Source organism: Lissotriton vulgaris, chromosome 8 (genome assembly GCF_964263255.1).
Source record: "Lissotriton vulgaris chromosome 8, aLisVul1.2, whole genome shotgun sequence".
NCBI lineage: Eukaryota > Metazoa > Chordata > Amphibia > Caudata > Salamandridae > Lissotriton > Lissotriton vulgaris.
Window position 1 is genome coordinate 407,772,493 of NC_141696.1, and position 13,798 is coordinate 407,786,290.

General features: G+C 44.4%; 1 protein-coding gene across 1 annotated transcript in view; it reads left to right on the plus strand.

Annotated features, from left to right (window-relative positions):
• The window catches only part of VWA3B (von Willebrand factor A domain containing 3B), a 981,637-nt gene that overhangs the window by 710,664 nt on the left and 257,175 nt on the right, over positions 1-13,798 (plus strand). Inside the window, exon 26 of the mRNA XM_086934174.1 lies at positions 3,638-3,735. Within this exon, the coding sequence (XP_086790300.1) occupies positions 3,638-3,735 (98 nt within the window). The remainder of the gene's footprint in view (positions 1-3,637; positions 3,736-13,798) is intronic.

A 13,798-nucleotide genomic window follows, 5' to 3' on the forward strand; every position in this document is an offset into this window, starting at 1 on the left:
GGAAGGACTGACAGCCTTCGCGTCTTTACTTGAAGAAACGCTGATACTGGAACGCTTAACACTCAGCCACGGTAAGATTCAATCTTGAACCGCCAAGCCGAGCGCTTCAGCAACTGTTAGCTTTGTTTAATCACACGCCAGCCAGCACTCGTGTAAAACATCGTGTTCATTTTCTTTGGCAGATCCCTTATACTCGCGTCTTGAGCACTTGCCGAGTCTGACGCTCACCAAGTAGGACTTACAGGTAAACTCAGCCACTTTTGGCACGTTTACTTACTGTAACCACCGCTAGCTCTCAATACTGATAAGTATTTCATTTGTTTTCACACAGGCTCTCTGTTTTCAAATCGGCATTCACAAGGTGAGGGTCCTCATGTATATTATTGTAAAAAATACATATACCCAGTTTAGCATTGTGCATTGAAGACGTTTTAAAACCTTCCACGTTCTTCTTTTTTCTTTATCCCCATAGACTTCATCAATACATTAATACAGGTAACCCTATGCTTTATGCAATGATCTTGTAAACGCATATACGGTTTAGCAAAATCCGCATGTCTAAACCCAGTCCTTTTCACCATGCAGATTTATACCATTCACCTAGTTCGGAGAATCATCCAATATTTCACCTAGTTCGCGGTAAGACGAATACGTTATATAGAGACTCTGCCATACTTTTGACAGTGCATCAACAGTAAAGAGATTCCTTATTCTTTTCTTTTTCTTTCTTTTTCTACACACAGACCCCTGACGAAGGGGCTTCGCGCCCCGAAATGCATTGGGTGAACAGTGAATGTATTAATATCTTGATGTATAATTTTTGTTTGAAGACAACAATGTACCTGTTGGCTAATGAACATGCGCTAGAACAAATGTAACATGAATATGAATGTTATGTTGACCTAAGATAATTGACTGATGATAATGAAATAAATGTACTAACGTTCAAACTCAACCAAGTAGTGCGTACTGGTGTCCTGGTTCTCAACCAGGCCTAATTCACCTTACATTCCATAGTTTGCAGACTACATACCAGCACAGCACACATACCGGATTAACACTCCATCACACTAACATAAAGAGTGCAGTTACCCTCCTAAATTCACTTTCAGAAAGTGGGCATTTCTCTGCTTTTACTGCTCTGTGTGCCTGTCTCCAAAACACGTCTGGGGTGTGTGACAGCTACACTTTGTTCATTCCCTCTAGACAGCTCCAAACATAGGAAGGGTAGTTGTGACAGAGAACTTATCTGCATTCTGATAGCTCTTCCTTGGCAGGAAGAGGGGGGAGCTGACACTTACACCTGAATCAGCAGTGTTCTGTTTCCCACACAAAGGGCTGATTACCCCCCTACTGACAGTCTGAAGCCAGGGTTGGGAAGAAAGGGCATGTGTGCACTTCAAAGACTTTTCTTTTTAAGTCACCCCCACACAACTGGGTATAAGTATTGGGGCTCTGACCCTACCAAGACAGTACACTACTAGACCAAAGAAGAACTCTGCCATGAGTAAAGACTGCATGCTTCAAGGATTGCCACTCTGCTTGACTGCTGCTCTCGAAAGACTACTTATCTGCTTTGATGTGCAGCCCTGCTGTCTGCTGATCTCTGCCCTGCTAAGGAAAAGGACTGGACCCATCTCATTTGAACCCAGAGTGACTCTAGGGGCTTGTTGACTTGCCCACTGTTGTGAAGTCGCAGGGCCAACAAACATTTCCTTCAACCCTGCAACAGTACCTGGACTCTGCCATCTGTGAGTCCTGCCCTCTTAAGTGGTGCCAATCTAGTACAGGGCCCTTGAAAGGTGACTTCTGTTATCCAGACCCATCAAATCTGACGCATTGCCCTTCGACGCAGAAGCTGATCAACAAAATCGCTTTGACGGACTGCACAGATCGACCACGACGAAGCACTTGTATCGTAAAGAGTTTGTCGATGACGCCTTCATCACCTGCGCGGATTGGAACTGACACATTGAGACTGACATCGACGCTTGCTCCATCCAAGGTACTTTTTCAGCTGGACCTACTTGAGTTCTGTAACCAGCCTACCATCCATTGCAGTCGGCCCGAACTTTGGATTTACCCTGTGTGACCTCCAGTAACCCCTAACGGTCATTTGCTCCTAAGCACAGCTTTTTGATTTATTCTGTAGAAATTCATAACTCCAGTTCATCTTATTGGATGTTTGTTATTTTGGTCTTGATTTACTCATAAAACTATTGTCTATTTTCCTAACCCTATGTGGAGTATTTTTGTGGCGTCTATATTATGTGAATGTGTGTGTGTTGTACAAATACTTTACACAGTGCCTCTCTAGATAAACCTGAATGCTCTGTACCAAGCTACCAGTGGGTGAGCACAGGTTATCTTTTAGTGTGTATGTAGCTTATACTGACTAGAGTGGTGGTTCCTGCTTGGACAGGGAGCATACCTCTGCAAACCAGAAACAACATTTCTAACAGAAGGCCACTGTCCTAGGTTGCCATGAGCCTTAAAGGTGGTGGCCTCCTAAGGGTTCCAACCCCCTCAGTGTCAGGGTGACCCCTCTCCGTTGTGACTAGATAGTGCCTCCATCCCCATTTATCTCCAGTGGTCCTCCTAGCCCCACCCATCTGGCGGCCTGTCTTCGGTCGTTGCACGCGTGCCAAAGTTCACACCGATAAAGAAGAATGTGTGGGGGGTTAAAGCCCCAGCTGCTTTCCCTCAAACTGGACCTGCAAGCATCCAAATGGGTGCAGTATCCCCGCAACAGGTTTAGGGCTCTCACCTGCACCAGGGAGGACACTCCCTTGCTCCTTCTCTTAAATGAATACTGCTTAGTAGGAAACCCCAGGAGGTAGGGTGGGACTGCTCCTCTCCTCTGTCCGGGGAGGGATCTCCCCCATGTGGCCAGTGTTCGCTGAGACTTTATCTACTATTGTTTCACTCCCATGGGGCTCCAATGTAGACTCATGGCCTTGTGGTTTACGCCGGATCATAGCCGCTACCTGGGCTTGCGGCTAACTCAGCCCATCCGGCTGCTACTCACTGTTCCGTTCACCTCTGCTCCTTGAAAATAAACGAGGGGCCCCAGGGCTCACCAAAGTCATCCCAGCCACTCTGCTGGCCTTGTCTCTGCCTCCGCCTCCTCTAGGTCTCCAAATGGCAATGCCCGATAAGGCCGCTGTTCTCTGCACCCCCCCGGTACATCAATAGAAGTTGGGATAGGCCTTTACAGTGCACCCCTGCTCCCAAGGTCCCAGATGCACATTGCCGCATGTATTGTTGAACACCCCCTGGGGTAGCTTAGGTGCTCCGAAACACACAGTGCGCCCTCAGGAGTTCCAATGGGCACCATAGGTGTGCTGGAATATCAGGATTTTGTCAGGCTGGTGCGGAGGCTCGGTTTTAGGCATCAGCCATCTTGGTCCTCGTAGCTATGCCCATGTAGTATATCTATACTTATGCGATTTTTAAACCTCCTGTTGCAGATCTACTAAGTTTGTTGAGAATCAGATCCACGGTTTGTCCACAATTATTGACATTAAAATGTGAGGAAAATTAAAATGCACTGGTTGAATTATTTGTGATAATTCATCAGTACGTTTCCCTGATTCATACTTATTAACATTCATCGTGTATTTGTCTGTCATTTCAGGAACACACTTTTCGCAAAGACCTCATTAAAACCAGCAAGGCGAAATTTGTTTTTTCTTGCCATTATATTCAAGAAGTTCAACTGGTAAATCACAGAATGTAAGTACATGTTCCTTCTTTAAATTTGTGGAAAATTACAATTATAAAAAAGCATTCCATATTTTTGGTAGATTGCTTTGTGTGAAAAACTAATGAGGACTAGTTAAGCAACAAATTATTACCCACTGCTCAAGGCGTTACCAGTCTATTAATATCATCTGCAGAAGGCGTTAATTACGATATTGACACGGGGGGATTGGAATGGCACGGCAATTAAAAATTGTTAACTCTTTACAACATGAAGCCAATGCAGTTTTTAGTAACCCTGGGCGGTGAACTCCGCTTCGCTTGTGTAGTTTGCAGAGTTTTCTGCACTCTGCATTACACAGAACTAGCGGAGTTTCGAAAAACTCCGCTCCACGTGGTGGAGCAGAGGTTTTTTCCTCGCTCGCGTTCGTCAATGTCACATTGGCGACCGTGATTTAGGAAAATCAACTTCCCGGCAAGATTTTTCCTCGTTCGCGATCGTCAACATCAAGCTGGCGAGCGTGGAAAATCAACATCCCGGCGAGATTTCTCCATTTGGGGGGTGGTGGGAGGGGGGAGCTCTTATGAAGCTCCTCTCAAGCATGTGGGTACCACTTGTATATTACCAGCACTTTGATTCTCCTCAAACTGTGTAAGCATCTACAAGTTGGAGTTTAGAGTTGGATACCAGAAATGTGACTGTGTTAATGCCTCCATGACCAAAGACCAGCTCCACCTCCCATGAAATCGCACTGTCATTGCTTGTGTTTTGCTCTTGACTGTGGACTCTCATCCAACACATAAAAATGAACATAGAGGACCCGGAGTTTTTTGATGCAATTCCTTCCTTTCCCCCTTTTCTTTCTCCCATATTATTGCAATGACAGAAGGTGCTTTATACCACCTGCATGAAAGGGACAAAGAGCCTTCCATCCCTGCTCTTTCAACAATGAGTTGAACAAGAACTCCATAATGTCCAGGCTGAACTATAACAAAGGGGTCTACAAAGATCTATGTACAGAGTATGCCATCAAACTGCAGGTTGGTGAAAAATTAAGCAGCATAGCCATCATAGAGATGAAATGACCATCATCTCAGCCCTCACAACCAACCTGTAATACCTAGTGCAAAAAACAATGCATCACCAGACAACATGGTACTTGAGAATGATGTGCTCACCCTACCAACAAAGAAGATGCCTAAGGCGAGACTCCCAGAACTAACTGTACAAGGTACAAACATTTTGAGGGAGAAACTCTGCACATCCTATCAATATCTCCATGCAGAGAGAGATATCATAAGTCAGCAACTAAACACTTTCCTATTCTTTGCCACATGTTGCCCAGAACTGCCCCCTCTACAATTCGTTGTCCCTACTGGTTGCTTTAGTAAGGGTTATGGATATGCACTGACGACCCCTGGTGGTCTGCCACTATGAATAGCGCCTTCCTCTGGCATCAGCTATTACCCAGAAGAACCCTCATTATTGGTGGGATTATCTTAACAACAGGTAGGTATGCAGGCTTCACCACACCTGAATCAGATGCAGTCTATTATTAATAATGGATCTTTTAGTATTCATTCCAATCCGTCACTTGAAATTCTCTTGAGTGCCTGTTCCTTCCTACACAATTCTTTAGATGCTTTACCTGGAGCCATATCAGTAGTGCTTGAACAGGGGTTGGATTTATTTCACCTAATCTGTTCAACACTCAAAGGAAAGAGATGAGGTCTGCATGGATATTGCAAACTGCCTTCTGCCTCATTAAGATTCATGAGGGAGAAAGTTTCGAAATCTTGTGCGAATATCCATTTTGCAAAGCGACTGCAAGCAAATCAGCTGTGGTTCTGTTAGGGGATAACAAATCCTTTGTTCAATGCATGTAATACATCCTCAAATTTCAAAAGCATCAATTACAATTTTAATTTTAGAAATTGGTTCCATAACACTTTTCAAGAACCAAATGAGGATAAAAGGGAACACACCACAAAGCAAGAACTGAAGCAGACGGAATAGGTCACGTCTCTTCCCATTGTAACGATCGCCCGAGGGTGGCGTTGTTTGAAATACTCATTTATCGTGTTTCCAACCGGCTGTTGGAGCACTTGTGAGATAATATCGATATTTCAGATCACAACCTGCAGTTGTAGGTCTACCTGTTCATCAAATCAGAACATATTCGGATCCTTATCAAAGTACTCAATAGGATCTCTGGCAATTATTCCTTGCAGCTGTCGACAATTGTTTCCCCACCCCCAGTCCTGATTAAGACCCGCCTCTGACGTATATTAAGCTGCGCTTCCGACTAAGGTCAAAACATCGACATTGCAGTCACACTAGTCCATGCAGTTTCCCTGACCCCAACATAAAGTCACATTTGGGTAGTGTATTCATGCATTAAGGAATGGACAGAACAATACAACTGTTATTTTGATTGTTTGAAGTGTTACCCATTTGTATAATATATGCAGAAAACTTTTTGATTTTGACTTCACTTATCACCACAAGTCACTTATCCTGCACTTTAATAACTTTTTACATTGCTGTTTATGTAATGTTTCATTGACAGCCATATTCAGTGTCCACTGTAAATAATACTCTAGCAATACAATCATCATTTTGACTAAATTATCTTGCTTTGTGGTGTGTTCCCTTTAATCCTCATTTGGTTCTTGAAAAGTGTTGTTGAACCAATTTCTAAAATGAAAATTGTAATTAATACTTTTGACATGTGCAAGTTCGGGATGTATTACATGCATTGAGCAAAGGAATTGTTACTCCCCTGACAGAACCACTTCTTTGCATATCATAAATACCCAGGTTCTGAGGGACACATGGTTATCCCATTATCGCTAATAGTAAATCAGATGCATCACAAAAAAGCTGGGCAGGTTCCAATTAGTCGGTGATTCTAATTTGCACATGCTGGTTTGCAGCATGCCCAGTCATGTCCAGTCATGTATCAGGCCACTAGTCCTTCTCTCAGCAGAAGTGCTAAGTTTGAACAATGTATGCAGACCGTTCTCTGTTGTTGCCAGAACTGCAATATCATCAGCAAAATTTAGCACCAGATATTATGTGAATTCAGTCAGTCAGTCAGACGATATCTTAATTTTGGCCTAAAAGGCCATAAAAGAGCAAAATAAATACATAAGCCCAAAATATATAAAAACAATTAAAAATAGAGAGCATATAAAAGAGAGAAAGAAGATCTGACTAAATATATTACCGTAAAAACAGGATAAAATATGTTAAAACGTTAAGCACACAGCAGCATTAGGGGACACCTATTTCTGTCTTAACCTCCACATAGAAATTAGATACTTTTAAACTGCAAAGACAATGGACTGACTTGTATTACTTCTGAGTATTCTAAGGGCCATGCTGTAATTCCTCAGACCCAAATTATGACATAGTAGCAACATCCACTTTTTCCTTTGACCTTGCTAGGCTGGACAAATTCAACCACTTTGATCACCCCAGGGCAGAACGGGCATGTTTTGTCAGACTCGGAGCTCCCAAACCTCCATGGTAATTAGTAACAGCGGTTATGAAGATACCCATGATTCTCTGGGGCAAGGAATTAAATTGACTACCAATGGCTAGGTAGATACCAAGCCCGCACAGCCTTTTCCATAACGTTCTGATATTCGTTGTGTTGAAAGTAGTGATTTACAAATATCGCACAACTTTAGCTGACAAGCCCTGTGCTTCCTGGCACCAAATTCTAAAGAAAAAAATCCAAAGCCTGCATTCGCTTAGCGATTTTCGCACAATGGTCCAATTAATCGTCATTTGTCAAGTAAAATCAGCCCTTGCAGCTTAGCTCATTATTTCTTATTAGTCCTCCATTAAAGGGCTCCTCCATTCTGCTGCATGTCTCATGCAGGGACTAGGAACATCCCTCTTCATCGCTCACACTCATCTGTTGGCTTCCTCTATGAAGCCAAACCAATTTCCTATTCGCCTGTTTCCTCTTTAAAGCTATCAGTCTTCACCAAACTGCACATTGCCTCAGAACGGACTATTGGTGCAGGAAGGTGGGTCTGTGCTTCCTCATGCCCTGCGACTGAAACAACATCACCGCCTCTCAAGGCCTCTCTTTATATGTACCCATACTGTCAAACTCTCTCCTCATTGACTTTTGCCTCACTCAAAAAGTGCCCACATTTCGGCCCTCATTAAAAGTGTGCCTGGTGCTGCTCATTGAAGATCTTGGAGCCTGTTTTATGTGTTTGCGGTGTCTAAAGCACATGAATTTGATTTGAAATGTATCCAAGTGAACTCGCGAGCTGCAGAGAGAACATCTTGGAAACCGAGAGGGGCAATCACTGCCCAGTGTTTTGAAACCTTGCTTTCTGCCGCTCATGCACTAACTCTGAGAAATTCCAAATGTAGGGCCATATAGAAATGCAACGCATCGCATACGATGCATTAATGTCTATGTCCCTGCGTTGGGGAAGTTTTTTCTGCCTAGCGGCAATGCAGGCACCCTTGTACCATGGTGCAATGATGCCTGCATTGCAGATATGATTCCTCCCTGCATAAAAACAATCCTGAGAGGCAAATCCCTCTACCTATGTGTGCTGCTGAATGCAGCCCACATAGAAAGAGTTAGTAACGAGGAGAAATAAAGACATTTCTCCTTGTTACGCCTTTCCCAGGGAGGCATATCTTTTTGGTGCATTCCCAGGTTTACCAGTTCTGATAAATCTGGGAATGCATCAAAACCATGGGAGTTGCATGGCAAAGCCCATGCAATGCCTATGGAATGCCTCCCTGGTGCAGAGTAAGGCAACGCAGCGATTTGGGCTGCGTTGCTTTACTCAAGATGTATATAGCCACTCAGGGCCTCGCAAGGTGGCCTTGCGTGGATTCACAAATCTCTTTTTTTGTGTTGCGTCGCTCTTGCACCACTTTGCGTGGTGGAAGAGCGATGCAACAGAGCTCATAAATATGCCCCTAAGTGTATGTGCTGACAAAATGCAAATGCAAAACAGGCATGCTTTCAGCTCTGTGCTGTGCCACCGCCGCTGTTCATTATAAGGCCCCTGTCCCATTTCCACTGCCACTTGCAATAACTGCAATAACACAAGATCACTCTGCCTATCCCTAATCATCACCACCCGCTAGCTTTTCCAGCCCCCACCAGCTCTCCTCTCTACAACCACTCCTGCCTTCTGTCTGTCGCTTACAATCCTTTCCCGTGTTTTCCTTATCTATTTATTCTTTAAGTAAAGAGCATTGTATTGGGGTCCTCCACAATAATTCACAGTTTTAATCCAGGTAAATTTTGCATATTTGATTGCACATTACGTTTTGCATATGTTGCATGTTAGATTTGGGGGTCTCTAGTTGGCACAGGTAGGTACTTGTGACAAATAGGGATCCTTGCCTCTAGTCAGGGTAAGGGGTACACTCCTCCTAAAATAACCCCTGCTCACCCCCTTGGTAGCTTGGCAGGAGCAGACAGGCTTATCTCAGAGGCAGTGTGTAAAGCATTTGTGACCACATACAGTAATCAAGTGACAACACTACAGATGGACACCACACAAGTTTTATATAAAAAATAAGTATTCTTTATATAGACTTATCACAAGACCACAAACGACAAAAATCCATAATACTTTACTTAAAATGGTAGTTTAGCTTAGTTCTGTTCAGTTCTTAAAATGCAACACTTTTGGTTAATGTACCTTACGATGCGTGACGCTTCCACAACAAAAGTGTTCCAGCGATGGAAATGCGGCACAGTTCCAGTGCAAAGAAATAAAGACGTGAAGATCTTTCAGATGCGGCATGCTTCTCCGATGATGCGAGAAAGGCTCGATTCGATGCGTCAGCTGCAGCGGCGACACCCTGGTTTAGCGATGCGACGGTAACAGCCTCGGCTACGGCACTCTTCTCCGATGTTGCGAAAGGCTTCCTCACAATGTGACAACTACAGCGGCTACATCGAAGATGAAACAGCAGCAGCTCTGATGGAGGCGCGCTTCTCCGTGGATGCGAGGCGCTTTTCTTGGTGTGGTGCAGTACAACAGCTACAGCAGCGACATCCACAATGCGATGGCAGCAGCAGCGACGGCGACACGCTTCTTCCTCGTTGCAGACACTTCTCTTGTTGCGGTGCAATACGACAGCTACAGCGGCGACATCCAAGATGCGACGGCAGCGACGGCGACACGCTTCCTCTTCGTTGCGAGACGCTTCTCTCGATGCGGTGCAATACGACAGCTACAGCGGCGACATCCACGATGCGACGGCAGCAGCAGTGACGGCGACACGCTTCTTCCTCTTGAGATGTGCTTCCAGCTCCTTGCGACACGCAGTCCCTCAGAAGGCCCCAAAATAGCAGCAGGCACTTCCAAAGAACTCTGGGGAGCTGGGGATTTAAGTCTGTTGTCCCTGAGACTTCAGCAGGAGGCAAGCTCTGTTCCAAGCCCTTGGAGATTCTTACAAGTTGATGAAAGTACACAAAGTCCCTTTCTCCTCTCTTTCGCAGTCAGGCAACCACTGCAGGCCAATCCCCCAAGCAGCACTTTAGCTTAGGGATAGTCTTTCCTCAGTTTCTTCAGGTTCCGCTCCTCAGCAAAGGTTTCTTCTTGTAGGCCAAAAGTGATCTAATTTCTTGGGATCAGGGTCCCAATATTTATACCCCAAAACCCTTTGTCCTCTGAGGGCAGAGGGGCCTTTGCCCGGTCCAAACCAGTTCTGGAGCACTCTGTTTAAAAGACTCCTTCTTTCCTTTCACAATGCAGGGCAGAAACATCAGAAGCCCCACAGGAGGTGGAGCCAGCATTGTGGAGGGAAAGCACAGCCCTGGAGCACTTTATTGACATGATTCCTTCTCTTCTTTCACAGTGCAGGGCAGAGACATCAGACGCACCACAGGGGGTGGAGCCAGCACTTTTGGGGCGGGCACAGTCCTATTCAGGTCCCAGGTGCAACTGCTCCCTCCCATCTAGATGCAGATCTCTCTATTCACCACTGGGCTGACTCATTTTGTCTCCTGGAATCCCCCAGCCCTGTCACTCAAACTCCAGACAAGGAATACACAACCTAGCAGAGGCAGGCTTTGGATAGTTAGACAAGAAAATACCTGCTTTCTAAAGGAGGTATTTTCAAACACAGAATGGTAAAACCAACTTCACTAAAATATGTATTTTATCATTCTTAGTTCAGGCATACTAAACTCGAATTTCTACCATGTTCCCTGAGTCAGTTAGGATTATAAAATGTAATAATTTCACTGCCCATTCTGGCCTATGGAGAACAGATAGCCTTGCAAAAGTGAAAAAACGAAAATAGCTGTAATTTGCTATTAGGGCATGCCACACACATCAGGGCCTGTCCTACCTTATACTTACAATGCACCCTGCCCTTGGGCCTACCATAGGGGTGTGTGATATGAAGAAAACTGAAGGTTTAGGGACTGGCAAGTGGGTGCACTTGCCTAGTCAGCATGACAGTACCAGACTGCACACAGGCTCTGCAATGGCAGGCCTTAGGCACACTTTACATATCTGCTTCTGTGGGTGGCACAACCAGTGCTGCAAGCCCACCAGCTGCATTTGGTTTTCAAGCCCTGGGCACACTCAGTGCACCGTACTAGGGTCTGACAAGTAAACCAAACCAGCCAATCATGGAATCACTAATTCATACATCAATTTATAATAGGGAGAGAATATGCACTTTAGCACTGATCAGCAGTGGTAAAGTGCCCAGAGTCATAAAACCAACAAAAACAGGTCAGTCAAAATACAGGAGGAAGGCAAAAAGGGCCAAGTCCAACATTGCTCGTGGTCTTTTATGCATCATTGCAATTTGTAAAGTGCACCATGACCTCGGTGTGAGTCTGTTCTGTAAAATGCAATAATAAACGAAAATAAAAAACCTAAATGTGCTATAAATCTGCATACCCCCTGCATAGCTCCGATGGGTAGATGGTTGTGCTTGGGCTCTGGATTTACTAAATCTGGTAGCAACTTGTCTGGAGTTTACTAGCCAAAACCTTTAAACCTCCGATTTTTGCCAGTTAAGGTGGCTATGCAACCTTAACTCCCACCAGTGCCACGAATAGCTCTAGGCTCCACTACATTACTGATGACATCACATAAGGCATCAGCAGTGAGTTCTTCGATAACACCACTAAAACAATTAATCACTACAAAACACTTCCATAGCATAATAAGGCAGTATTGAGGGTTGTGTAATAACAGTATAATGGGAAAAGAAATAAACTCTACAGGAGTTAGCAGGCAAGTTCGGTATAAGACGCAACATAATACAAATGACACATTGAGAGGATAGGAAGACATGTGTTAAGAAATCACGAGCACACAAGGGCCCCGATTACGAGTGGGCAGAGTGGAATTCCCATGTGAACCTCTGTCCCACACAAATAAAAGTGGACCAGTTTTACCGTACCTAGAATTTCCGAGTACTGGATCAAAAGACCGATTAACCACCTGGAAAGTCTGGCCAGTAATATTTCATTGGGAAATGGCTGCCGTGCAATCAGGCCCTGGTCCTGGGCGCTCAAGAATGCTCTCCCTCTCCCACTGGGCAACCTCCTCCCGTTAACTCTTACACCATATCCAAGCCCCTATGCACCCTGACCCACACATTCCTCCTTGAACACTTTTAATACCTGCTCAGGGCAGGTGGTTGGTTTGTGCATCAACCTCCACAGAGTGGGGAAGTACATGAAAAATGGGAATTCCAGCTGGTAAGTCTCCGTTCGCAGAGTTTTGCCCATTTCCTGGGGCTTAACTTGTAATAGGAGAAAATAAGAGGCAGTAATTGAAATGCAGGCCATCTTGGGTTCTCATGTGTATTTTGTTCACAATCATTGGCAGGGCCAAAGTCTCTGATGAAGAGCACAGTGACTCTTTTTTAGAATGCAACAGCATTTTTTTATCCTTGATGTCACACACTGGCAAACCTATGTGATTTCCAGGGCACATTATGGCATATCTGGACCTTATGATGGTATTACATATATGTATGCTTTTGGTATCACGTTTTTGAGATGGAAAATAATTTATTTTTTGCTGGCTGTCACTCTTTCAGGGAATGCATGTACACTATTTAGCCAAATAATATTCATTATATGGCGCATTGGTACCATGTGTTGCACTTGCTGCCAAAATGTAGCATTTTGTGTACTTGTTATGGCACGTCTGGACCTTAAACTCACTTGGTTGGTCACTCACTCATTGCAGGATGACCTTAAAATGATTTGGGACCCAGGAAAAGACGTATATTGGGTCCCCCCTCTTTGGAACAATTGTGAAATGATGACTCTTTCCAGCTAATTAGAGCCCTAGATATCTCAAACAATATTGTAAAATGTCCAGCTAGAAAGCTTATGCTGCCCGGCGTCTGCCAGACCAAACAGTACCAGAAGAAAGTTTGAAAAAAACTAATGAAAACATTTCCTTTTTCAGCTTGCACCTGGACATTGTGTCATGCAACAACAATAATTATGGGAACTACAGTGTACAGCCAACTTGTTTCTTCCATGTAGAGAGGTGGAGAACACTAATGAAGGAAATGTGAAGAGTTGGAGAGAGGTCAGGTATACAAAAGAGCTGTAGAGAGAGAGAGAGATGAGGTAGAGCGTTGTAAAGTTGAGAGAGAAGTTGAGAGGACACAGAGAAAGGTAAGAAGAGCTGAGGTACATAGAGATGTAGAGAGAAAGAGAGGTGAGGTACAGAGAGATGAGTTTGAGGTAATCATGAACTACATGGAGCTGAGCTACAGGAAGGTAAGATGGAGACAGAGCAATGAGGTGCAGAAATAGGGGTGATGTAGAGAGAGGGATAGAGAGCTGGATATGTAGAAATTAGCACATAGAGTTGTAGAGGGGAAACAGCGGTTTCAACGTGGGTAATACCACACGGGTAGGTTACAACGCAGACGTTACATCGTCTGCGTTGTTACCACGCATGGCATTACGTCGCAAGTTGTTTCAACGACTTGCGCTAGATGGCACTCAACAGCAGGGAATGTGTTGGATTTTAAATCCAACACATTCCCTGCTGTTGCGCTAACTGGAGTAGGAATAGTAATTTATACTATTCCTAAGTCCAG